The 23,456-nt window shown below is 52.3% G+C and overlaps 9 protein-coding genes across 9 annotated transcripts; 4 read left to right on the forward strand and 5 right to left on the reverse strand.

The window, feature by feature from the left end:
• Window positions 1–764: 764 nt before the first annotated feature.
• On the forward strand, window positions 765–2,459 carry QC762_118190 (uncharacterized protein; the record flags this gene model as incomplete). Its single annotated transcript, XM_062886254.1, has 4 exons — window positions 765–792; window positions 850–2,172; window positions 2,233–2,306; window positions 2,367–2,459. The coding sequence occupies 4 exons, from the start codon at window positions 765–767 to the stop codon at window positions 2,457–2,459; spliced, it is 1,518 nt and encodes a 505-aa protein (XP_062749322.1).
• A 1,379-nt stretch (window positions 2,460–3,838) lies between these two features.
• QC762_118200 (uncharacterized protein) lies at window positions 3,839–6,639 on the forward strand. The gene is made up of 3 exons (XM_062886255.1): window positions 3,839–5,204; window positions 5,269–5,812; window positions 5,871–6,639. The coding sequence occupies exons 1-3, from the start codon at window positions 5,056–5,058 to the stop codon at window positions 6,225–6,227; spliced, it is 1,050 nt and encodes a 349-aa protein (XP_062749323.1). The 5' UTR covers window positions 3,839–5,055; the 3' UTR covers window positions 6,228–6,639.
• A 355-nt stretch (window positions 6,640–6,994) lies between these two features.
• On the reverse strand, window positions 6,995–8,630 carry QC762_118210 (uncharacterized protein). The gene is made up of 2 exons (XM_062886256.1): window positions 8,056–8,630; window positions 6,995–7,999 (listed from the first exon to the last, which is right to left on the reverse strand). Exons 1-2 carry the CDS (start codon window positions 8,119–8,121, stop codon window positions 7,208–7,210), a joined length of 858 nt encoding a protein of 285 aa, XP_062749324.1. The 5' UTR covers window positions 8,122–8,630; the 3' UTR covers window positions 6,995–7,207.
• On the forward strand, window positions 8,337–9,681 carry PRE4 (Proteasome subunit beta type-7). The gene is made up of 3 exons (XM_062886257.1): window positions 8,337–8,584; window positions 8,647–8,794; window positions 8,858–9,681. Exons 1-3 carry the CDS (start codon window positions 8,555–8,557, stop codon window positions 9,505–9,507), a joined length of 828 nt encoding a protein of 275 aa, XP_062749325.1. The 5' UTR covers window positions 8,337–8,554; the 3' UTR covers window positions 9,508–9,681.
• GFA1 (glutamine--fructose-6-phosphate transaminase (isomerizing)) lies at window positions 9,637–13,817 on the reverse strand. Its single transcript, XM_062886258.1, is given in 6 exon segments — window positions 9,637–10,233; window positions 10,293–11,875; window positions 11,939–12,170; window positions 12,333–12,403; window positions 12,471–13,126; window positions 13,145–13,817. The coding sequence occupies 5 exon segments, from the start codon at window positions 12,473–12,475 to the stop codon at window positions 10,013–10,015; spliced, it is 2,112 nt and encodes a 703-aa protein (XP_062749326.1). The 5' UTR covers window positions 12,476–13,126; window positions 13,145–13,817; the 3' UTR covers window positions 9,637–10,012.
• Window positions 13,818–15,288: 1,471 nt separating this feature from the next.
• Window positions 15,289–16,880, reverse strand: RPT4 (26S proteasome subunit rpt4; the record flags this gene model as incomplete). Its single annotated transcript, XM_062886259.1, has 4 exons — window positions 15,289–15,618; window positions 15,678–16,134; window positions 16,197–16,583; window positions 16,673–16,880. 4 exons carry the CDS (start codon window positions 16,878–16,880, stop codon window positions 15,498–15,500), a joined length of 1,173 nt encoding a protein of 390 aa, XP_062749327.1. The 3' UTR covers window positions 15,289–15,497.
• Window positions 16,881–17,305: 425 nt separating this feature from the next.
• Window positions 17,306–20,658, forward strand: QC762_0018210 (uncharacterized protein). Its single transcript, XM_062883052.1, has 3 exons — window positions 17,306–19,856; window positions 19,913–20,112; window positions 20,224–20,658. The coding sequence occupies exons 1-3, from the start codon at window positions 19,501–19,503 to the stop codon at window positions 20,478–20,480; spliced, it is 813 nt and encodes a 270-aa protein (XP_062749328.1). The 5' UTR covers window positions 17,306–19,500; the 3' UTR covers window positions 20,481–20,658.
• On the reverse strand, window positions 17,312–19,187 carry QC762_118250 (uncharacterized protein; the record flags this gene model as incomplete). The annotated part of the gene is made up of 4 exons (XM_062886260.1): window positions 18,933–19,187; window positions 18,528–18,879; window positions 18,047–18,423; window positions 17,312–17,968 (listed from the first exon to the last, which is right to left on the reverse strand). Exons 1-4 carry the CDS (start codon window positions 18,984–18,986, stop codon window positions 17,312–17,314), a joined length of 1,440 nt encoding a protein of 479 aa, XP_062749329.1. The 5' UTR covers window positions 18,987–19,187.
• QC762_0018230 (uncharacterized protein) lies at window positions 20,607–20,810 on the reverse strand (the record flags this gene model as incomplete). Its single annotated transcript, XM_062883053.1, has 1 exon — window positions 20,607–20,810. One exon carries the CDS (start codon window positions 20,808–20,810, stop codon window positions 20,607–20,609), a length of 204 nt encoding a protein of 67 aa, XP_062749330.1.
• Between the last annotated feature and the right edge of the window lie 2,646 nt (window positions 20,811–23,456).

Raw genomic sequence — 23,456 nt, forward strand, 5'->3', positions numbered from 1 at the left:
TCTCTTGCTTTCGCTGCTTGTAGCATGTCAATGCCTATTACCGTTCACATATTTACTTGTATATCATCTTCCAGAAACTCCGGAGATGAACTCGAGTATCCACATGGTCAACTAAGTACATCACATGAGCAGTTTTATGTGTCCCTGAAACAACCCGGGGTTGGAGATTCAACTTCACCAGTGTTTAGATGGGACTACTTGCTGATAACGTCTGCTGAGCCTTCCCCAAGAGCCCCTAACCATGAGCAATAGCTCGGTGACAGGAGCACTCTAGTCACAGCAGAAGGACAATTTGCACTTAGTGTCGTCACCCAGCCCTCGTTATGAATCATTCAACCTTGACGGCACCTGTTGTTGATGCAAGGGAAAAGAGCCCCATTTACTGCATATAAAACAAAATACTGCACTTTGATATCGCCAAGCCGCAACTGCAGCTTCGGCCAAGCATTACAGCGAACTGTCGGTCCGTCCGCCGTTGTCGGAGTTCTAGATGTCAACCCCGGACCGCTGTCCGGTTCGTCACTTTCCCCAGAAAAAGCAACTGTCGGGTACAGTGGGGTCCCCTAGAACAACAGCACCCGTCCTCCAATCACTCACCACCGCATTAATTGAGCCAGATATCGGGTTTGCCCGCTCCCGCGTGACATTATCCCGTTGGCGATTGAGGAATGTTGAGATATAAATAATAAAATCTTCGTATAGTTGTCAACATTGCTATTTGCTTTTGAAATCATTCCACGAAGCCCAGAAGGCGAGTTGTCACAATGGCCAAAGTCTTCAGTGCAGAAGAAGGCATGTCTAAACAAATCAACCACACACAGGTGAATGCATTGCTGACCGCTGACACAGTTGCCAAGCACAACACCGCAGAAAGCTGCTGGGTAGTCCTCCATGGCGCTGTTTACGATGTAACAGAGTTCCTCCCCTCCCATCCAGGAGGCTCCAGAATCATTCTCCAGCTCGCCGGCCGGGACGCCACCGCCGAGTTCGACCCTATCCATCCCCCAGGCACTCTCGAGGACAACCTCCCACCCACCGCCAAACTCGGCATCGTCGACCCCGAGAGCCTCAAAAAACTCCAACGCCAGTCCAACACCGCCAACCCAGCCCAGGAAGCAGCACGCCCACCCCCGCCACTCCACCACCTCCTCAATCTAGACGAAATCGAAGCCGTTGCCAAAACCCAAGTCTCCAAGAAATGCTGGGCCTACTACTTCTCCGCCGCCGACGACCTCATCTCCAAGACATACAACAATACCGTCTATCGCAGCATTCTCCTCCGCCCCCGCGTCTTCGTCGACGTCACCAAAGCAGACACCACCACCTCCATCCTCGGCGGCGCCTTCAAGCTCGCCACCCCCTTGTACGTCTCCCCAGCAGCCATGGCCCGGCTGGCTCACCCGGACGGAGAAGCTGGAATAGCAAAAGGCATCTCCCGCTTCGGGGCCATGCAGCTCGTCTCCCACAACGCCTCCATGTCGCCGGAGCAAATCGTTGCCGACGCCAAACCGGATCAGATCTTTGGCTGGCAGCTCTACGTACAGAACGCTCGTGCTAAATCCGAGGCCATGCTGGCGAGGATAGCCAAACTGCCGCAGTACAAGTGCGTTGTTCTTACTCTTGACGCGCCTGTTCCTAGCAAGAGGGAGCACGACGAAAAGGCCGCGTTGGAGGCGGAGCTACTGATTGAGGCATCGAAATCAGAGGAGGAAAAGGAAAAGGCAAAGAAGAGGCCGGATTCGAATAGTGGTGTGGGACAGCAGCTGTTCTTTGGCACGGCGGCTGATTTGACGTGGGATACGACTTTGCCGTGGTTGGCGAAGCATACCAAACTGCCTATTGTTTTGAAGGGGATCCAGACGCACGAGGATGTTTACCTGGCTGCGCAGTATGCGAAGAAGCATCCGGGGACGGTCAAGGCGGTCATTTTGAGCAATCACGGGGGTAGGTCGTTGGATACGGCGCCGCCGGCGGTGCATACGCTGTTGGAATGCAAGAAGTACTGTCCGGAAGTGTTTGATATCATTGAGATTTGGGTGGATGGGGGTATCAGGAGGGGGACGGATGTGGTCAAGGCTTTGTGTCTAGGGGCAAAAGCGGCGGGCGTAGGCAGGGCTGCACTCTATGGGTTAGGGGCTGGCGGGTGGAAGGGGGTGGAGAGGACTTTCGAAAGTGAGTTTGCCTTCATTGCTGCGGATTCTTTGGTCGTGAGGGTGCTGACATGGTCATCAGTTCTCCAAGGCGAAATTCAGACGTGCATGAAGATGATGGGCGCAAAAGACATCTCGGAGCTTGGGCCACGCTTTGTGAGTTTGCCCGGATTTCAAGGGGCCCCTGACGAAGAGCTAATAATCTTGTGATCGCAGATCAACAGCAGGATGGTCGAGCGGGACATCTTCGATGGCGGGGCTGGTCTCGACAGAACGGGGTTGTGGACGTCTCGTGCTGCCAAGCTGTAGGCGATTTTGCGGGGGAAGGTGCCAAGCTGGGTTGAGCATGTCGTAGATCCTTTTGCATGACGATCTCGTCCTAGCCGAGGCGGCATGTGGTTTGACGGGTGTTTTTGGGCTCTAGACAATTACCTGGAAGAAGAACGTTTCGAACAAGCACGTTCATTTGGGAAGTGTGTGTACAACGCTGGTTTGTAATGCGAGAGATATTCAAATGGGTGCTGCAAAACCTCGCGATGGCCTTCTCATGGCAGCTATTCAAAGTCAGTCGGTTAGTCCGATGTTCACATGATGTCAATTCGATCAAGCAGTGCCGTCGGGTTGTTGCATGAGGCACAGATGTAGCCAAGACGGCTGTTCGAGGCTCTGCGGGTGCCAAATCTGCAAGGATTTGAGCTGGTCTCATGATGACCACCTCCTCCCCTTTTCCACAACAGCTTCCAGATCAGCAAGGGCAGATGAAAAGGTGACGCCAATATTTGATATCAAACTTCAAGCTGGACACCACAGAATCAACTTGATTGGTTTATCTGCACCCACATGGATAAGAAAGAGGGAGAATGGGAAGTGTTCAAGGGGAAACCCAAACGCCACTTGAATCAACGGCATACTGCGTATTTGAGAGACGCAAATTGCCAAAACCACAACGTTGCAACCGGGTTTTCTGAGAGGACAGGAGTCGAATCGGCGGTTGGCTTCGTGCGTGCCATCAAAGAATTTCGTTGTGGTTGCATCACTGGAACCGGGCCGACCACTCACAGGCTTCCATCCTGGAAAGAGGACTCAAGCTTCGGTGTCAAATCTCCCAGTGGATCGCGTGGACACCTCTCCACTGGTCCACTCTCAACAACACAGACGGTATCGACTCGCAAAAAGCGCTCCACGGATACGCAATTGTTGAACTCTTCCGTGGAGTCGCTAGAAAACTGGTTGAGAATCGGCGGTGATGGTGATCAGGGCGAAGAGAAAATAGTCGAGGGAGTTGAAGGAGAGATTCACATGCAAGTTTCGACAAAATGATACTCGGCCCCTCATCTGATAAATAGGCGAACGTTTGACCAAGAGATTACTCTTGGAGAGGATTATTGGAGAAATAGCTTGGCTGTGCGACTCCAAAAGTGCCTCTGTACCCAATAGTGAGCACTGCTTCACGCCTCTCGCGGCCAAATGCAGGTGTTGAGCTCTGTCGCTTTCGGTGGAGTAGACCCAAAATTTTCATGTGCTCCATCCATGCCGAGGGCCTTTCCCTGTCGAGCAGGCATCTGCAGACGGGGAAGAGGTCCCCCTTGACGCCTCTCCCCCAGAAAATGCGGGGGCAGGTCATGAAATGATCTCTTGGCATCATCCTCGTTTTGGCAGTCACGTCCGTTGTCGTTCAGATTCTCGACCCTCAAATCTCGACAGTGCCACCGTTTTTTCAGAAGAAGACCCTCGCCACGATAATGCCAACCACGACGGATTTGAATAGTTTTTCGACCGCCCTTGCAACGGTGTGTTAGAGGTGCCGAGTAAGTAGCCGGGCTGATAGACTCGAGCAACGATAGTTATTTATGTAAGAATACCTTCGAGTCAAGCCGAATTTAGATAGACGTTGCGCAAACTGCCAACACAAGAGCTGCTGCAATCTCGAGGTCTGAGCAGCCTGCATATGCAGAGGGTTGCTAGACCTCATGCAGTTAGAGACGCCTCCTCGTGAGGCTTTTCCCCACTGGTGCTCGCAGGTTCCAATCCTTTCACGCTGGAGACGGCAGCAAGTACGGATACGGAAGCAATGCAATCGCCTCAGCATGTCAAGCTGGCCTGGCCCCGTTTCCTCCACATTCCCCGCATTGTCAGTCTCGGGCCAAGATCTCTGGGCATTGAGAAAAACCCCATTCTCCTGGCGACGGTGACAATTGATGGGGAGGCCCAACCCACTGTTCAACGCGAAGGAGAAAGCGTCCGGGTTTGTACAAGAAGAAGGCCTCACTGACATCACAAACCGAACCAGCTGATGTGTTTTTGTGTTCAGATCAAAGAAACGTCGGTGAGGTAGGTGGCTTTGATCTGATCTCTTGGCTCTCGGTATGGCTAGCCCATGTCCCACGGAACATTTCAGGGGCGCTGGCCATCTTGGAGCTGAAAAGGGTTAGGGTAGGAAATGACGGGCGCGACAAGGGCGCAACAAAGACTGCGGGGGAACCAGGTCAACTGGGCAATAGCTCGGGGGACCTACTTGAACAGGCTAGAGGAGTGGTCAAGACGAGACCTACCAGCGGGGGGTGGCAACCAGGATCCATTGTCCTCCAGACCAACGCACCTTGCCATCACGGGGGAGCAAGCGACAGAAAGCGACGATGGCCCCGACCCTTGCTCTCCCGACTTGCAAGCTTGCCCGCCGACAGGCAATTCCCCTGTGCGGTGTTCCCAATTCTCTTTGCGACCACTCAGAGCTCTTGTGTTCATGACACACTTATAAGTGGTCAGCCCTGTCCTCCCGCGTTTCTTATAACCCCCCTTCTTTCCTCTTCATACCGTTTCACCCTCCCGTCTATCCACCCATTCTGCATCCTTCTTTCTGCAGGCTGACGAGAACCGGTATCGAGATCCGTCACAGACTTCCGACATGGCCGACGCCGACAAGCCCATCGCTACCACTAGCGAGAATGTTGTTGAGAAGCCGCGGAGACGCGGATGTGTAGGACACTGCGTCAGATTCTGGTGGGTGTACTTGATCGTCCTCATCGTTCTTACTGTCATTCTTGTGCCAGTCATGTAAGTGTTTGCCCATTCTCCGTTGCCCACATTCGCGGCGAATTCTTACTGATTCATCACCCAGTCTCCTGGTCGCCGTTCCCAAGATTGCTCAGTCCAAGCTTGATGACGCCGAGCTCATTATCAACGGCATCACTGTCACCGATACCCAGACCGAGAAGATGACCATGTCTATCGACAGCACCATCAAGAGTGATGGCAAGGTTCACGCCACCATTGAGCCCTTCCTCGGGGTCATGTACCTCGAGGATATCCCTTCGCACATTCCTTTCGCCAGCATCAACTTCCCCGAGACCACCAGCGAGGCCCTTCAGCAGGTCAAGGTTACCCAGACCCTCGAGATCAAGGATGTGGATGCCCTGACCACCTTCAACACATGGCTGCTCGCCAACGAGACCCTCAGAGTAACCGTCTTTGGTGAGACTGGTATTCACGTCAAGGGCATCTCTAGACGCTATCCCGTTACTTTCAAGAAGACCATCGAGATGCCCGGCCTCCAGATGCTTCGGGGCACTTCTGTCAACGAGACCACGATCAACCTCGATCCCGTGTATAACTTCAACGCAACAACCTGGATTCCCAACCGCTCTCTTGTGTCTTTCGAACTTGTAAGTCTTGACCGAGTCATCTCTACCATCACTTGAGCATTTACTCATCCTTCACCAGGGCAATGCCACCTTCCACAACTACCTTGACGGCAAGGAGATTGGTACCGTCTATATTGACAACCTCTTCCTTAAAGCCGGCGAGGTCACCAAGGCCGACATGCGCGCCACCATTGAGAATGCACCCGTACTTGAGGCCCTCGGAAAGTCTCCCGCTTGCGACAAGGACAATGGATGGCTCGACTTCGAAATTCGTGGCAAGACCGTCAACAACAAGGGCCAAGACCTTCCCTACTTCGCCGACGCTTTGGCTGCAGACACCCAGACCATTCCTATCGATATCGGCGGCACGATTCAGCGGTCTTTGGGTCTCACTATTCCCTGCGGCGGCCTCGACGGCGGTGATCATTCTGATTAAGTCGCAGGCCGTCATGAGTCCTGATGAGCACCTTGCCATATATCGAAACTTGTAATGACCGGGCGAACGGATGGAATTCTGTGTTAATACCTTTCTGCTTTTTTGTTGATGTTGTTTCTGGGAGCCGAGATACCACTGTATGGTTTTTTTTGCTGCGATGGAATGAGTAATGTGGAAAAACAAAGATACCAAATGAAAGTTCATGAATTGAACTTGGAGAAGGGGAGGCTCAGTCTGACTGTAGCTATGGGAAGATAGGGGTCTTGGGGCGGGGTATGTACAGTACTTTTGGATGGGCTGGCTATATATAAGTCGGCAGTCCTTGTAACACTGCCAGTCGGTGGGCGACACTGACAGACCAACAACATGACGCCTTTTAGGCCTTCAAGATACGCATGCTTCCTATCTTTTACGTGACCATCAAAGATTTGTCCATCTAAGAACTAATATGGTCTTGCATCAGTTTATATCACCCTGGCTGCTCACGTTATCATTACCTAGGTGTGCAGTAGAGCCGAAGCCAACCTTGTAAACTCGCTCTACCTACCTGCCTACCTCCGGACCAAGTCTTCATGCTGAATGGTATCCCTTTCATCATTGACCCCGTCTGATGTTGACGGGAATGGGACACTGGCAGGAAGATGATGGTCCTCGTTGCCAGGAAGAAGACATTACCGTTGATAGCCACCGGTTTCATCACAAGTCACCGAGGGTGCCCAAATGATATTGCCGCAACCCTTTTACTTTTATCACTCCACAAATTTTCATGGAATTGTTCAGAATAACTGGCCCTGACGGCTAGGATTACGATGACACTTCTGTAGCCAAGCAGCAGCTCAGGCTCTATTTACATATGCCGGACGTATTTGGCACCTGATCGTGATTTCCATTCCCCGTATATCAATTCCTCAATCTCGCACACCGATGCTTCTCTTCAGCATACACAACTACCTATCACAATCCTTCATCCCATCACGTCATCAATACCTCCCCTTCCTCTTCCTCCCAAACCGTTCCTCCCCCGACAGACCCGTCCTCAAATCTGGCAACACCCCACTATCACCCCCCGCCGTTGCTGTCCCAGCGCTCACAAACTCAACCCTCTCCCCCCTCCCCCTCTCCCTCTCCTTCCTAGTCTTAATCTGAGTCTTCCACAACGCATCCTTGTACGCCCACCCGGGAAACCCCGTCAGCGGATCCCAGAGCTCTTTACTCAGGGTGGTAGCATACTGCTCCGTTCCTTTCCCTCCGCCATCATCCCCGTCAAAACTCGTCCCGATCCCGGCAAACGTCAGCAGCTGCTCCATCACTGCTGGGTTTCTCAGGCCGTGGGATTGCGCGATACGTTCGTTGAAGTGAATGTTTTTCTCCCGTTTGAGTTTGAGGAAGTTGTCGAATTTGGCAGTTAGGGAGTTGATTTGTGGGAGGAGGGTTGGAGAAAGGGGCGGGGAGGGAGGGATGAAGGTGTCGGGATTGGGAGGGAGGGTAAGGCTTTGGATTAGGGCGCGGTTGGTGGAGTAGGGGGATCGAGGGGGGGGGAAGGGGTCGAGGGGGATGGTCATTTCCATGTCTTCTGGTTCGGGGAGGGTGTTCGATGATGGGAGGGAAGGGCCGAGGGCGGGGCCTAAGACAGGGCCGAGGGGTGGTGACTGTTTTGATGGCTGGGGCAAGGGTTGAGGTGGTGGTGAGGGTTGTTTGGGTGGGAACGAGGGTGTTTGTTGGGGCGCATCTTTTACTTCTGGTGCGATGGGTTTGGCTGGTGGTTTTGTGACCTTCAAAAACGCGTGTTAGTGGAAGTATGCATGGTTGCGAGAGTGTAAAAACTTACCTGAGGCTCGGGGAGCGGTTGGGCTTCCTCGTCCTCGTCACTGCTTTCGTATACCACCAAACCCATTTTTTGGAGATGATATGCGGCCAATTTCGTTTAGAAAATATGAGTCTTCGTGTTTGGGAATAATGGAATTGCGGCTCAACTTGATGGTTCTCTTGTATGTTTGAGAAGAAGGGTATCACGTGCAGCCTTGGCAGATGAAGTTGAACCTGAGCCATCCAGCCTCAGGCTGCCAGCCACCCACCCTTGCCTTGGCAGCGCAGGCCCGCACTGACCAAGCAGCACCCGCCAGGAAGGCAGCACTTGGACGCGAAGCTACAGGGAGCTCCAGCCCCAATCCAACATCATCGAACAAGCTCCCCGTATCAACCAACCCAACGTAATCACCGACGACGAAACAGACTCCCACCGCTCTCGAGAAACGATTCGAAACCCGAATTCATAGCCGCTTCCCAGACCACTGTTGTGTTACTACCCTCGACAACCCACCGCAGCCATGGATCACCGCCCGCAAGCCTGGGGTCGTGTATGTCCCCTCACATCCACCACTGCCAACCACGGCAACAACTAACCTTCCCGTTCTCAAAGCCCAGAGATGATGTCTACGGCGCCTACGATGCCTCCTACCTCAACAACAGCGGTCCCAGAACCGTCACACAATCACCCGTCGTAACAGGCACCTCGGTCATCGCAATCAAGTACAAGGACGGCGTCGTTATGGCGGCCGATAACCTGGGTATGTTTCGCCTCCTCAGCCCACCCCAGCAACCGCCCAACTAACATTCCCTCCCCAAACCAGCCTCCTACGGCTCTCTCGCCCGCTTCACCGACGTCAAGCGCCTCCGCACCTTCCTCGACACAACCGTCATCGGCTTCGGCGGCGACGTTTCCGACATGCAGTTCCTCGACCGCCACCTCAAAGAGCTAGCCACCGACGAATCCTACGAGGTGGAACCAACCCTCGACGACCAAGACGACGAAGAATCCTCCTCTTCCAAACCCGGCCACCTCAACGCAGCCAACCTCTTCAAGTACCTCCAAAAGCTCATGTACCAACGCCGCAACTCGTTCGACCCCCTCTGGAACCAGATCCTCGTTGCCGGGCTCGACTCGGACTCGAAACCCTTCCTCGCTTCTGTTGACTTGAGGGGAACATCTTTCACTTCCCCGTCGTTGGCTACCGGGTTTGGCGCGGCGTTGGCTCAGCCCATTATGCGCAAGTACGCTGGCACAGAGGAGGACGCTGCCAAGCTTACGAGGGAGCAGGCGGTGGAGGTGGTCAAGGAGTGCATGAAGGTGCTTTTCTACCGTGATGCTAGGTCGCTGGATCGGTATTCCATTGCGGTGGTGAACAAGGATGGGATTGAGCTCAAGGAGGATGAGCAGCTCGAGAAGCAGAGTTGGGCGTTTGCTGAGCGGATCAAGGGGTATGGTACTCAAACTGTCTAAGGCTTGGGCTTGGGCTGTAGCAATGATGGGAGCATGGGTTCTTAGAAATGGATGGGCAAGTCTTCGCCTTGTACTATCAGCAAGCATGTGCAAACGAATGAATGATTCTGAGCAAAAAGTAGCTTGTGCCAGCATGGCTCACCGGTTCAAGTTACGACTAACCTTGCATCACGAGAAATGTTCAGATTTGCTCTCCAATTTGCTGTTCATGTCTCTTTATTTCGACTCGCTTTCCTAGATATGTATACCACTATCTTGTAAATCCCTAACAAAAAATCGACATGGGGCGAAAATAACACAAAAATACGCTTTCTTTGGCACGCCAAAACCAGTGCAGACGACAAGTCTTTGAAAAGCATCGGTGTACCACCCACACCTGATATCCTTTTTTTGGGTACCCCCCCTTTCTGCCCAATGCCAGTTGGCTTGGGAAATTAACAGACGGTAGCATCCGTATTCTTACACACATACAACTCCACCCCCAGTGCCGGCTGCTGCCAACACTCTACTCGACAGTAACCGACTTAGCCAGGTTACGAGGGAAGTCAACGTTGAGACCCTCGAGAACAGCGAGCCAGTAGGCAATCAGCTGCAATGGGATGACATTGAGGATACCCTGGAGAACATCAACCGTCTTGGGGACCTCGATCTTCTCGGCCTGGTTCTCGCTGAACTCCTCGTCGCCTTCGTTGCAGATAACAATGGGCTTGCCTCCACGAGCAGTAACTGGAAATGTGACGTCAGCATGAGAAACGTGAATAGGTCATGAAAGCGGGATTGCAAACCTTGTTGGTAGGCGTTCAAGCTCTTCTTGAAGAGATCATCACGTGTGAGGATCATGATGATGGGCAAGTTCTCGTCCACAAGGGCGAGCACACCGTGCTTGAGCTCACCGCTCATGACGGCCTCGCAGTGCAAGTAGCTGATTTCCTTGATCTTGAGGGCACCTTCCAGCGCTGTGCTGTATTGGCTGCCACGACCGAGCAGGAGCAAGCTCTTCTGGTTTCTGAAGGTGCTCTCGCAGAGAGCCTTGATCTTTTGGTCTTGAGAGAGGACGGACTTGATCTGGTCACTGATCTTAGAGAGACCCTCCATAATCTCCTCTCTTCTCTTCTGCTTGGAAGCGCGGTCCTCGCCCAATGAGAGAGCGAACATGATCATGGCAATGAATTGCGAGGTGTAGGCCTTGGTGGACGCAACACCGATTTCGGGGCCGGCGTTGACGTGCACACCGCAGTGGGTGAGGAGGGAAATGCTGGAGCCAACAACATTGACGATACCGACAGTCAGGGCACCGCGGTCGAGGCAGTATCTGAGAGCCATCAGCGAGTCGGCTGTTTCACCAGACTGGGACACAAAGACGCAGGTGTCATCTCTGAATACTGGCGCCTGGCGATCCAGGAAGTCGGAGGCAAGCTCAACGGCAATAGGAATTTCGGTAAGCTCCTCAAAAACACCCCTGACAGCCATGCAGCTGTGGTAGGAAGTACCGCAAGCAATGAAGATAATGCGACGGGACCGGCGAATGGTGGCGATGTAGCTCCTCAGACCACCGAGTGTTACTGTCTGGTTGCCGATGTCAAGACGACCACGCATGGTGTTGACAACCGACTCGGGCTGCTCGAAAATTTCCTTTTGCATGAAGTGGTCGAACTTGCCCTTCATGATCTCCTGGAGCTCGAGCTCAAGGGTCTGGATGGTACGGACATTGCTGCTTCCATCGGCCTTCTTGAGGCGATGGATGTGGAGAGAACCCTCGTGGATGTGGGCGATGTCATCGTCCTCGAGGTACATCACCTTCTTGGTGTGCTCAACAATGGCCGATGGATCCGACGACAAGAAGAACTCGGTGGGCATTGGGAGGCCATCATCGGTCATGAAGGCGCGGGACTGCGATCGGTGAAGGAGCGACTTGTCGGGGGCTCCAAGCAGGCCGTTAGGTGAGAGGAGGCCACCGGCGACAGACGACTTCTTGAGCGCAACATTCTGGGAGGCGGCTTCGGCGGAGAGGGGGGTGTTGTCATCCGAGTACTCGACATCGACGAAGTCGACCTTCATGCGCTTCTGCGTCTTGACACCAACAACCAAGGGAGAACCCTTGCGAGCGGCAATCACCTCATGGGGATAGTGCACGCTCTTGATGAGCAAACCGTAGGCGCCCTCCAGCTCGCTAATAACGGCCTTGGCGAGATCGGTGAACCCAATGCCCCTGTTCTGGTCGTAGAGATACTTTGCGAGCTTCGCAATGCATTCTGTGTCCGTCTCGGTCTCAAACCTGAAACCCTTGGCCTCAAGGAGAGTCTTGAGCTCCTTGTAGTTGGTGATGATGCCGTTGTGGACGATGGAAAACTCCCATGTGGGGTCGGACCTGAAGACGATCAAATGGTCAGGCCGGGGTCAAGTCAAAGCGGAGGGGTTGCAATGGACGTACCTGTGGGGGTGGCAGTTGAGACGGGAGGGGGGACCGTGGGTGGCCCAGCGAGTGTGTGCGATACCGACGTGGGAGTCGAAGACCTTGGAGAGGTCGGGCTTGCTCTCATCAACAAGCTGCCTCAGCTTGGCGACCTTGCCTACCTCCTTGAAGGCAAGGACTTCCTTCTTCTTGTCGCCATCGACGGCAAAACCGGCCGAGTCGTACCCTCTGTACTCGAGACGGGAAAGTCCTGCATTGGCGCAACAAGTCTAGATCAGCCACAGCCCACTCTCTGACGGATCCGTTGAATCCTGTTTGTTGTGCCTCGTTGCTGTTTCTGGGTGAAACGCCGAGGTGGGGGAAGCAGCGGCGTCGTATTCCCGCCCAACCAAACGAATGACCAGACACATACCGTTGATGAGTGTGTCAATGATAAACTTCCTGTCCTTTTCCACCAAGTAATTCACGTAACCGAAAATGCCACTGCGAGTCCGGAGTCAGTGTATGGTAAGGTAGAGGCGGGGCTGGCTTCGGGAAGGGGGCTGCGTACCACATTGTCACCGACTGCCAGCAAAACGAGGGGATCGAAAGTAAAAACCGGAAATTGCGAAGATGAGAATGCGCGGGGTGAGCGAGTGGGTATCACGGGATGGTGCTTTCACAAGCCTCCAAAGCTAAAAGCAAGAACAGGTGAGTCGAGATGATGATGGGAAGGGGAATGGAGTCAGGAAGGCCACCTGTATCTGCAGCCTCTGGGGAGCTTGACTTTATGGCTGGCCCTCTGGCACCGAACTGGCGCGAGGAATGCTGCAGGGTGTTTGGAGTGGGGCAGCTAGCGGCCGGAGTCAACTGGGAACAGGGGTTGTGCTGGGCGCAGCATCTGCCATTGACCACCGTCGTCACTGCCCACCTCTCGTTTGACCTTAGCCCGTCGTGTTCACCTGTTTTGCTTTCTTTGGAATAATGGAATACCACTTGGAAGCGCAGTTACCCGGCCCTTCCTAACACCCTCGCTTTATCCAATTCGCCCGCCCTGAAATCCCGATCGACACACTGCAGAAAGAGGCACTATGTGTTGCACTTCAGGTTTCTTGTTCGCTGACAGCGCCGCTGTCAACAGGGGATCCAAGAGCTCCCACCGACGGAGGCGTCTCGGCGGCACCCTGAGTCCTGACCACAAGGCCTCATTCCCCGCGCACCCCCCCCCTCCCCCCCCCCATCCCCCAACTGCCTGCTCTGCTCCTCGCCGTCTGATATCAAAACAAACCAGGCGTTTGTTTGTGTCGCTCGTAATCTTTCACAACACTTGGACTAAGTTCTGGATGTCTCACGGGTGCCTCAACTTTTACAAGAGGAAGGGGTGACCAAAAGCAACGACATCATTCCAATGCAACTGTTCTCCGAGACGGTCTCAGAGTTGGACAGGAAGGAAAGCAACAGCCTTCCCATTGGAGAAGACGAGGAGCCGCCAGCGGGCTGCATACTCTTGTCAGCTCATCGCTCATCTTCAACTCCGATCATCACAGCACCGCTTGCTAGTCAGCTTGCCGCTTGTCGGTCCAACACTTTGGCTTTTGGTGCTATCTAGCCTCAGCAGTAAGCTCGTCCCGTCAGATCGAGGCGGTTGCTCTTAACGCCCTTTTGCGAGTCGACTGGTCTTGTCTCGGCAGTCGACCCTCTCAACTTGTTGTTTCTCGGCAACCTGCCATCGTTGTACGCTCGCTTTTCGGCGCCAAGAACGCTGCTGCTTGAGCTTGTCGTCTCACCGCCACCCGAATCCTGACATAACGGCTTCGGGCCCCTCAAATAGAGCAACGATGTGTCAATACAGTTCCGACAGGAGACACTCCGACCCTCTGCCCAGCAATACACGTATCGTCTGTTCTTCGTGCCCAGCGCCGACAATCCGGAAGGGGCAGCCACTCGGATCGGTATACAATTTGCTCCAGGGTCCCTCAATGGCAACAGTGGAGCATCTTCGTATCACGACGGGCCAAGCTGTTCCCCCGTGGACGAGTGGATATAACCTCTGGTGCTTCGAGGCAGAAATATAACACAACATACAATCTCGTGGCTCTAGCGGTCCCCCAATTCTCTAGCTGCGTCCCTGTGCACAGCAGTTGGGTGTTGTCATACCAAACCCTCTCGTTCATCTGCCCTATCGCTGTGCCTGTGAACATGACGTCTGTTTCCAGGTTCTCCGCCAATTGCCCATGGACATGGCATCCGGCTACGCTAGGCCAGGAACCGCCTAGAAAGACCAGAGAATGGTTCTGAATGCAACCCTTCCAACCAAGAAGCTTCCAAGATGATCGCCTCCCAGGTCCGGCACTGATTACCGGGAATGGAATGACTATCATCAATCAAAACAAGCAGAAACCGCATCAAAAAAAGGGGGGCCAAAAGAGGTGAGATCGCGTAGCCCGCTTTTTGAGGCTGTGAACTGGTTCTCACACCCTGGTTTGTTGGAACAAAGGGATGGGTCTCTTCTCTCTCCCACAGGCGCCCCCCCCCCCTGGGTTTTGCGATTTCTATTCTTAGAAATACCTAATCTTGCTGGGTCCCTGGCGTGGGGCTTAAACCTCCCAACTGCCGGACACGATCATCTTGTCCCCTGTGGACGGTATCGTAACGACAAACGGCTTGGTGGGGGTGGAGGGGGGAAGAGAGAAGAGAGGGAACCAGGTGCAAAAAAGTGCTGCGATGCAATCGGGCCGCCCATACGCAATACGAGGAAACAATTGCCCCCTTTTTCTATGTTTATTTATGCGATATCGTCACGGGCCACTGTCAGTGATATGATGATGATGATGAGCAGTCGGATGCCTTGTCGCATCGGCTCGGACACTTGCCTCGGAATTCCTTCCGAACATACGGAGCACGGGACAACCGAATGCGTTGGGTGTTGAGAACAATGCTGATGGAAAATAGGAGACAGCGTCACCGACCAAAAAAGATGTCTTGACATCAATGTGGTCCGTTGGTCCTTTCGATGTCCTTCCATTGACCGTCAACCAACACACCTCCTGTCCTGTCAAGACCTTGTGTTCAGAATCCTTCCCATGCAAATGCATGTCAACAAGAGCGCTTCCTGCAGAAAGAATGATGCGAGCAACTGTCTGCTCTCTGAGACCGAGGTGAACCGACCGGATCCAATGAATGCGAAATCCTTCAGCCCTATCAGCCTTATACGGCATGCTCTTTTGATGAATCGGACTTCCAACGCGCCAGACTCTGCATACTGTTATCTCCAAAGGCGTCTTCGTTGCTTTCTCTGAAGGTGTTATATGCCATACCTGCATCAAGGCTTCTCATAGGCTTCCATCCAGGACACGAGGAGCGCGAAGGGCACCAACAACCAACAAGAGTAAACACAAGATGTGATTGGTCACTGGAAACAATTCCAAATACATCGTCATCATAATATCTTTGCTACCGGTGCATAGTATTACAGTAAAAGTAGTTTCAGTGTGCTCAAAACGCTTGGCATGAATTCATGCGCTCTATCCGCGTCTTCCTGTAATGTGATTCGTCATTATCTAACCCCCTTTCGCTCATCACCAACACCAAACCGTCTCTACAACTTCTGGTACTCAAGCTTGCCCTCCAGCTTCTTCGACTCAGCCACCTTGCGAACTGCCTTGTTGAAGTCATCCTGATTAATCGCATCTCTGTCGGCCTTGATGGCGAAGAGGCCGCTAGGAAGAGAAGGTCAGCATGGTAGTCTTTCAGTGTTTGTTCCTGTTGGTAGACTTACGCCTCGGTAACCACGTTTCGCAAATCGGCACCGTTCAGCCCATCGCTCATCTTCACCACGCTCTCAAAGTCAATCTCCCCTTCCTTGGCCACGCCCGCGGCGTGAATCTTGAGAATCTCCAGACGTCCAACCTCATTGGGGAGGGGAATCTCAATCTTGCGGTCTAGACGCCCGGCACGTAGCAGCGCAGGGTCGAGTGTGTCAGGTCGGTTCGTGGCCATGATGATCTTGGTTTTCCCGAGATAGTCGAAACCGTCGAGCTGGTTGAGCAGCTCCATCAACGTCCGCTGGATTTCACGATCGGCACTAGTACCTTCGCTGAACCGGCGGCCACCGATGGCGTCGATTTCGTCCATGAAGATAATGCAGGGTTCGTGCTCCTTTGCGTATCCGAACATTTCGCGGATCAACCTGGCAGACTCGCCAATGTATTTGTCGACGATAGCTGATGCAACGACTGTGGAGGTGATTGCGTGTTAGTAAACTTGTCGTCCAAAATGGAGCATGCCGATCACCTACCCTTTAGAAAATTCGTCTCCAGACTACTAGCAACTGCTCGGGCAAGTAAGGTCTTGCCGGTACCTGGTGGACCGTACAGAAGCACGCCTTTGGGTGGCTTGATACCTACTCGCAGGAACAACTCTGGGTTCTTGAGCGGAAGCTCAATGACTTCTCTGAGCTCGCGAATCTGGTCGTTGAGACCACCAATTCCGCCGAAGCTGACCTGGCCCGGATCTTCCAAAGACATGTTGTAGACGAGGGGGTCAACCTCGCGGGGAAGCATGCGCATGATGGTGAGTGTCGTCATATCAAGCGCCACACGGGTTCCTTGCTTGAGCTTCGCTTTGTCGACCTTGGAGCGGCAACCGACGACGTAACGAGGACCTGACGAGGCCTTAACAATGACTGCAAGAGGTTGGAATGTTAGCGGTGTGGTTGCGGGAAGTCAAATAACCATGAGCAGAGGGAAATGGACCGGAGGACGAAAAACATACACCTCTCCTCGTCAAGCTGCTTCAGTACCTCGCCAATAATCTGCCCGACACTTTGTAACGCCTTGATGTGATCCTCTGTGTTGTCAAAGTCCTTCTGAAGACCCTTGATTTCGAGCCGGAGGTTCTTGAGCTTGGTTTCCCACTCTCGCGACTCAATCAACTTCTTCTTGAAGCTGGCGAGAGCATGCTCGCGCTCCTGGTCCGACATGATGGCGGCGTAGATATGGTAGCTGTTTCGATGGTTGTGAAGGGCTGGATCTTGTGGCTTGATGTTTAAAGTCGCAGCGGTGTTTGCGATTTGGATCTTTCGGTGAAAGAAAGGACGTTGTTGAAGGAATCGTGGTTGTCAGGCTGGGGTTGAATAGCGGCTTTCCAGCTCCAGTTGCGATGCGTGTGCCACTCTGGGAGCTTATTCGTAGCTCTTGTTGCCTTGCCAGAGTGGGTCTGCCGCCCAAGTTGCTAGCCGCACGGGGCGAGCTGTGGCTGGTGCGACAAGGGTAGTTGAGGCTGATGTGACATTCAGCCAATAGGAAGCCGGCAATATTTCCCGATCCATCTGATGAAGTCACCAACCATCCCCAATTGTCTCGCGAAAGTACATGGTTCAATTACTGTCATAACCCTCTGCTCCGTATTCTGTTACACGTCTCCTTTGAAAAAGAGAGATAAAAAGTGCTTTTCTCCAAGAGCTGACTCAAGTATCTCTTTGCAGCAAGCGAAATCCCTCTCCGTTTCGGCGCCTCCAGCCTTCAGGGTGTCATACGCTGTTTGGAGGGGGAGGACAATAGATGTTGGTCCAAAGAGCTTCATCTTGTCTTGCATCAAATACTTGGTGCTCCGGCATATGAGCATCGACATCCGCCTGGTTTCTTGAGAGATCATCCCTCGCGATATATGAGCAAAGGGACGCAGGTCTGGAAATAAGCCCACAATCTTCCCGACACATGTCAAGCAAATCACATTGAATGCCCAGCAATGCGTCAGGCCGTTAGCTGTTGTGAGGCTGTCAAACCAGATGCAGTCTCCATCATACCAGAAACGAGGGGCCTCGGGAGTGGCCTGGAAGCTTGTTTCCCACAGCGCAAGTCGGTCAAGCAATGCTTCGAGCTCCGTCAATAGCCTGTCAGCAGTCGTGATTCCAGCCTCCTGGCTCATTCTTTCGATGATGCCCGGAATAACAGTTGCTTCGTTCATCAATGCTTGCATTGGCGAAGGAATGATCTCTTGGAAAGGAGCTGTTTGCCACTCTTTTGAGGCAAGGAAAGATGCCTTTCTCGACTGGATCTTCAGTACAATCTTAACAACATCGACATCGGTCAGCTACACATCGACCGAGACACACATCGAACAAGACGGAAGATCTCTGATGCTTACCAATGCCGGTCTTGCCCCGACAAATAGCCTGTGGGCGATGCCTGATGCGTAAAACTGTGGCTCCCGCGTCTGCATCAACTCCCCAAGTCCCTCTAAATGAGCGGTCCAGCTTTCAAGGCTTGTTGGCAACACAAGCTCAGCAAAGAGCAAGCACATTACAGCAGCCATTAGCTGAACCAACGACGACTTGTTGGGGATCTTGAGCGAGTCGTTGACGGATCGTAACGCTACGCTATATGCTTCAAGCGCCGTCGCCATGGGGATCTTGCGTTGCGTCTCGCACACGAGTATGGAGAAAGCAAAGGCTTTGATGGCGGCATTCAAAGCTGTGTTGTTACCAGCTTTGACGAGATCTGGTAGTAGTTCTGCCCACGCCCCTTTACGAGTCAATTAGCCCTTGTCTTTCCATGACGCCTGAGAGCAGACACTTTGAAGGGGGAAATCGAGCCCCTTGACTTTTGAAGCCTCAAGCTATACGTACCGCATATTCGAGGAGTAGACGCACTGACGCCTCTTTGAATCGCCGCAACATCAGTACCTGGAACATATCCCTGGATGATGATTTCTATCAGCTTGTCAAGCGGTAGGTCTTCGTGGTAAAGCGACCTGAGACTCCCATTCGGCTCATGCGTTTTCCGGTTCAAGAGTATGCCTGGAAGCTGAGAGGGGGGATGCTTGGTTACGCCAGGGTGACCAGACACTCTAGCAAGTATCGGCTTTGTCTGAATGTTAGATGGAGCGAACTGAGAGATGAATATCCAATCCGGTGGATATCCGGGGCAGGTGATGTTGCGGAGGAGACATTGGCCACATGAAGGCTTTCTCCCGTCACACTAAACGCGCCTCGTCAGCAATGTGGAAGGTAGGTACAATCGGATTCCCGTACACTGATCTTCTTCTGCCTGCAGATTTGACATGTCGTCCTCTGTCGAATCTTCATCCTGGGTGCTGACACAGCAAGTGATGTTCAAGGCTTGGCGGGTTATGTTTCCAGGAAGGGAATAGCAACATCAGATGTGAGGGTCGCGGGGCTCCATACTTTATGTACTCCAACTCACCAAGTCTGGGTATACCCCTCGGCGTCATGATCTGGATTTGTACAACTCTCGCATTTCCCCGTGGGATTGATGTTTGTCGTTGCCATCTCTCCTGCGCTAAGTCAAATCGGGAGTCATTAATCGCCAAGACCGGCGCATGGATCACAAAGCGGGGGTTAGCAACCCCCCCTGTAAAGCTTATCCTGAGTGCATCGACATCAGGCCCTTGCGATGAACCGCAGAGATCTGGGGGGTTCGAATGGAGAGCGTTGCTCTCCGTCATAGGGAACTCGTGTATATAAGACAATGAAATTTCTCCAGAATTTATCTCGACAAACCATTCCGTCCCTTCAATCTCCCAGCGCCTGTCACTCCTGAACCTCTGCATTTGACTTACACTTGTGAACCTCTCAAATCATGACCTCCTCGATCAAACTCTCGGCCCCTCTGAGCCTCACCCACATCGGCACTGCGACTGCCCTCATTCATCTTGGGGACGATAGCAACCCTGTCACACTCATCACCGACCCCTTCTTCTCTCATGCCCCATTTGAATTCGATATGGGTCTCCTTGTCCTCAAGGCATCCATTGAACCGGCTCTAGGCCTTGCCAATCTCCCTCCTATCGATGCTGTTCTCCTGAGCCACGAGGACCATGTCGACAATCTTGACGAGCCTGGCCGCCGTCTTCTCGAAGGCCGCATCGTGCTCACCACCCCTGACGGAGCAAAGAACCTTGCTCCTCGGCCTGGTGTCAAAGCTTTGCAGCCTTGGTTGGTTTTGTTTTTCCTCTCAGAGATAGCTGCAGAAGCTGATATCGAATAATCAGGGAGACTGTTTCTATCAAGCTCCAGGGACAGACTTTTGAGGTTACTGGAACCCCTTGCGTCCACCTTCCTGGTGGTGAGGTCACTGGCTTCATCCTGACAACGGAATCGTTTGGAAAGACTGATGGCAAGCCAAACGCGATATTCTTCTCTGGGGACACAATTTACATCCCTGAGCTGGCAAAGATGAAGGAGAAGTACCGTATGTTTCACGTTCCTTCCCCTCCTTCACATCACCACATTACCACATTACCACAACAGCCGTTTCTTCTTTCATCACCAATAAACCAACCAATATCTAACAACCCTCCAGACATCTCCGTCGCCTTGCTCAACCTAGGCAAGGCAACAGCCCCTCTCCCCACGGGCCCCCTTGTAATCACCATGGACGGCGCGCAGGCAGTAAAGCTGTTCCGAGAGCTGGGAGCTGACGTGCTGGTCCCCATGCACTTTGAGAGTTGGGATCACTTCAAGGAGCAGCGGGAAGATTTGGCGCAGTCGTTCAAGGCCGAGGGGTTGGACAAGGAGGTTTTGTGGCTGGAGCCTGGGAAGAAGACCAAGCTTGTTTAGGTTGATGTGAACATGGAACGTTTACTAGGTATCTTTCAAGGTCTGTCCAAGAAGAAAAGAGGTCCATAAAGGCGGATGAAATACATGGGGTGAAGGACATCTGGGTGGCTCCAACGAAGCTTCCTTTCAAGACCGTGATACAGCAAAGAGCGACACAAGGTAGCTTTTCCGGCCCGCATTCTCCCCCCAAGTCCGATCATGACACTGCCAATCATACGCCCTCCTGTGGCACGAGGCGCACACATTGACCCTGTCGGGAACCTCCTGACGCAGTACTGGTCCATGTTGACGAAGTAATTTTCTCTGAAAACACACGGCCAAGTGTTGCATGCCTCCCCCCACCCCACGCGGGCCTGGGCGCCGTCGCCGTACTGCTGCTGTCAGGCTTCCCGGACGTCCACGTTGCTGAGCCAGACTCTGTTCTCTAGGGTGGAGTCAGCTGCGACGGCAGAGATGGGTGTTGTAGGTGCGGCAAAAGGGCTGTGAGAGCGGGGGAACGGGGGATGATCATCTTGAAGACTGTTGAAGTGAGAGTGGTTAGTGGAGGGCCAGAAAGAGGAGATCAGGCGAGATATAAACAGAGATTTTTCAGTGCCGGCAAAGAGGAGGTAAGCTAGGCAGAACCTACAAACTTGTTTTTCTGGTGACGATGAATCTGGACTGTCGAGAGCCGAGTTCAAAGGTGTTGGGGGTTCTTATAGGGTGATGGTCTGGGGAAGGTTCAAGATCGTGGTCGTAGAGGCCTCTTTTATAGAAATCGGGAGCTCCTTCCATCTCAAGCAGAAGTCTCCAATGACTTCAGACTTGTTTACAGAACCCTTCCTACAGCCCGGGACAGAGAAGCTGCTTGAACTTCTCCGACTCCTGTCTGCCGACCGTCAAAGATGAGACATCCAAATTCGGGTATAAGATGGAAGTGCATGTGATGCTGTGAAAGTGCCTGCAACTTGCTACCTATGTTACGTTGCACGCCTAGATCATTCGATACAGTACCTACTTCCTACTGATCGATTTCGTAGTTCGGTGGAGGTTGACATTTTGACACCCTAATCACCAGATTCCCGGTTTGTATCCCTCTATATAGGGGCCAAACAAGACAACGGTTTGGGCTTGAAAACGAGCTCTCGCGCTCAGAATTCAATTCTTGAGGATTTCAAAGACGCTACATTCCGGGGTGTGGCACCATAGTTCCTTTCACTCCTGGGACTGCGAATAACACGAGTACTCTGGCTCTAGAGATGCTATCACGTTGGTGCAGCTGCCCATACTATTGGCAATCGTTATGAGTACTGCTGCTGGAAAAATACCGCCGTTTTAGGTGTCTGAGCCGCGACAACCTTTGGTACCGCCAAATCAGTTGATCAGCGTTAACCGCGATATAAATACCCTGGTAGCTTCCTGATTGAATCTTTACAGATTGGACGCACAAGTAGGCAGCCTTTTGGACTTTACCTTCTCATACTGCTGTCTGGTGCCAAAGGATACCGGGTCTATGGATGAACCATGAAGAAGATAGAGAAGGTACCTAGGTAGGAATACAGCACGGAGCCGGGCGGGAAAAAACGAGTACGATCACCGCTTGAATCCCTGAAAAACTGGAACTGTAGTTATCATACGATTGAAGACCCTACGAGCCTCCTTTAAGAATCTGTTGTCAAAATGATAGGATAGGAAATTTTTAAAATGTTGCCACAGCTCTCAATACTTTTCGGTGAAGCAGATAGCTGCCTCGGATGCCAACTACCTACATAATTGATAACGCACCCCATTTACTGATGTGGGCGGATGCTGTAAGTCGGTGTACTACATGTAAAATCCTAAACGCTGATTGTTTTCTTTAAGCTTCTCATTGCCATCGAAAAATGGACATACCACTTGCGTAGTACCTCGTTCCCTTTGAAATCAAGCGATTCATCAAGGGCAAACTCTGGCAACCGTATATCCAATATAAGGCCGAAAGAATCATGGTATATTTTGAGTCCTATTGTGACTACTTTACCTACCTATTGCTATCTTCCAGTTGTGACAATCGACTCTTCCCAAACGGGTTTGTTGATGAACCTTGCGGACCTTGGTCCTTACACTCCCGCAGAACCAACAAAAAGTCATGTGCCTGGACACATGAGCAGATTGGGCGTCACCAACCAGACTCCTGTGTTTGGAAACCTGTGGCAGTCTACGTGCGCATAAAAACGAACGTTTTTCATTCTGGCATGACAGACTGGTGGTTTTGAAGTAGGTCTACGATGACTCAAGTCCAAGAGGAATGAAGAGATGGTGGAATAACCGGAGGAACTTGGTCCAATGGCATACTTTCTGGGTTGCTATCTTGGTGTTTGTGACAACTGTCTTTTTCGGACTTGTGCAAAGCATCGAGGGGGCTATCCAGGTGTATTTTGAATGGGGCACAATGGTAGCGAGGAAATTGGAACCACAATAGCAGTCATTGGGTTTTGTAGCAGCTTGTTCATGGTGGCATGCTGTTGAAGCTGGAGCTGAAGCTGTGTCGCTGCGGTCCATGATTGAAACCAGTCACTGTCTGCTTACCCACGGAGTCTTGACAAAAAAAATGCCGAAAGGCATAAAAGATCAGTAATAGGGAGCAAAGCTAGATAAGGATATCCAACCCCATTTTTTTTTATACAACGCGCCATGTTCCCCACGTTTAAAAGTTAATATGTTTAAAACGTCTCCCATCTACCATATCTTCAAAACATACATCAACTATCATTCAGCGTCTATCCGCTATCTTTGAACGTCTACCAACTGTCTCCAAGGGCCTATAAACTAAGGTATTTTGAAAGCCCCATCAATCATTTTCAAGGGCTTAATTAGGTAGTGTTATGTTATAGCTACATGGTAGTTAGGGTAATCGACTATCTTTGGAAACCCATCATTCCAAAGAGATAACTGTCACCGCCCTTTTTATCCGAGAGTAAATGCAGTAATCACAAGAAGGGGGCCTCTCTGCTGTAA

Source organism: Podospora pseudocomata, assembly GCF_035222375.1.
Source record: "Podospora pseudocomata strain CBS 415.72m chromosome 1 map unlocalized CBS415.72m_1, whole genome shotgun sequence".
Classification (NCBI taxonomy): Eukaryota; Fungi; Ascomycota; class Sordariomycetes; order Sordariales; family Podosporaceae; genus Podospora; species Podospora pseudocomata.

What these genes read in the sequence shown, in the direction of transcription:
- QC762_118200 (XM_062886255.1), top strand. Translation starts at nt 5,056, where the DNA reads ATGGCCGACGCCGACAAGCCCATCGCTACCACTAGCGAGAATGTTGTT. An exon ending in GTCATTCTTGTGCCAGTCAT is followed by an intron (nt 5,205 to 5,268) that starts GTAAGTGTTTGC and finishes TTCATCACCCAG; the next exon opens with TCTCCTGGTCGCCGTTCCCA. An exon ending in CTCTTGTGTCTTTCGAACTT is followed by an intron (nt 5,813 to 5,870) that starts GTAAGTCTTGAC and finishes ATCCTTCACCAG; the next exon opens with GGCAATGCCACCTTCCACAA.
- QC762_118210 (XM_062886256.1), bottom strand. Translation starts at nt 8,121, where the DNA reads ATGGGTTTGGTGGTATACGAAAGCAGTGACGAGGACGAGGAAGCCCAA. An exon ending in AACCGCTCCCCGAGCCTCAG is followed by an intron (nt 8,000 to 8,055) that starts GTAAGTTTTTAC and finishes GCGTTTTTGAAG; the next exon opens with GTCACAAAACCACCAGCCAA.
- PRE4 (XM_062886257.1), top strand. Translation starts at nt 8,555, where the DNA reads ATGGATCACCGCCCGCAAGCCTGGGGTCGT. An exon ending in GCCCGCAAGCCTGGGGTCGT is followed by an intron (nt 8,585 to 8,646) that starts GTATGTCCCCTC and finishes CCGTTCTCAAAG; the next exon opens with CCCAGAGATGATGTCTACGG. An exon ending in TATGGCGGCCGATAACCTGG is followed by an intron (nt 8,795 to 8,857) that starts GTATGTTTCGCC and finishes TCCCCAAACCAG; the next exon opens with CCTCCTACGGCTCTCTCGCC.
- GFA1 (XM_062886258.1), bottom strand. An exon ending in CATTGACACACTCATCAACG is followed by an intron (nt 12,171 to 12,332) that starts GTATGTGTCTGG and finishes GCGCCAATGCAG; the next exon opens with GACTTTCCCGTCTCGAGTAC. An exon ending in CTCAACTGCCACCCCCACAG is followed by an intron (nt 11,876 to 11,938) that starts GTACGTCCATTG and finishes GATCGTCTTCAG; the next exon opens with GTCCGACCCCACATGGGAGT.
- QC762_0018210 (XM_062883052.1), top strand. Translation starts at nt 19,501, where the DNA reads ATGACCTCCTCGATCAAACTCTCGGCCCCTCTGAGCCTCACCCACATC. An exon ending in GTCAAAGCTTTGCAGCCTTG is followed by an intron (nt 19,857 to 19,912) that starts GTTGGTTTTGTT and finishes TCGAATAATCAG; the next exon opens with GGAGACTGTTTCTATCAAGC. An exon ending in AAAGATGAAGGAGAAGTACC is followed by an intron (nt 20,113 to 20,223) that starts GTATGTTTCACG and finishes ACAACCCTCCAG; the next exon opens with ACATCTCCGTCGCCTTGCTC.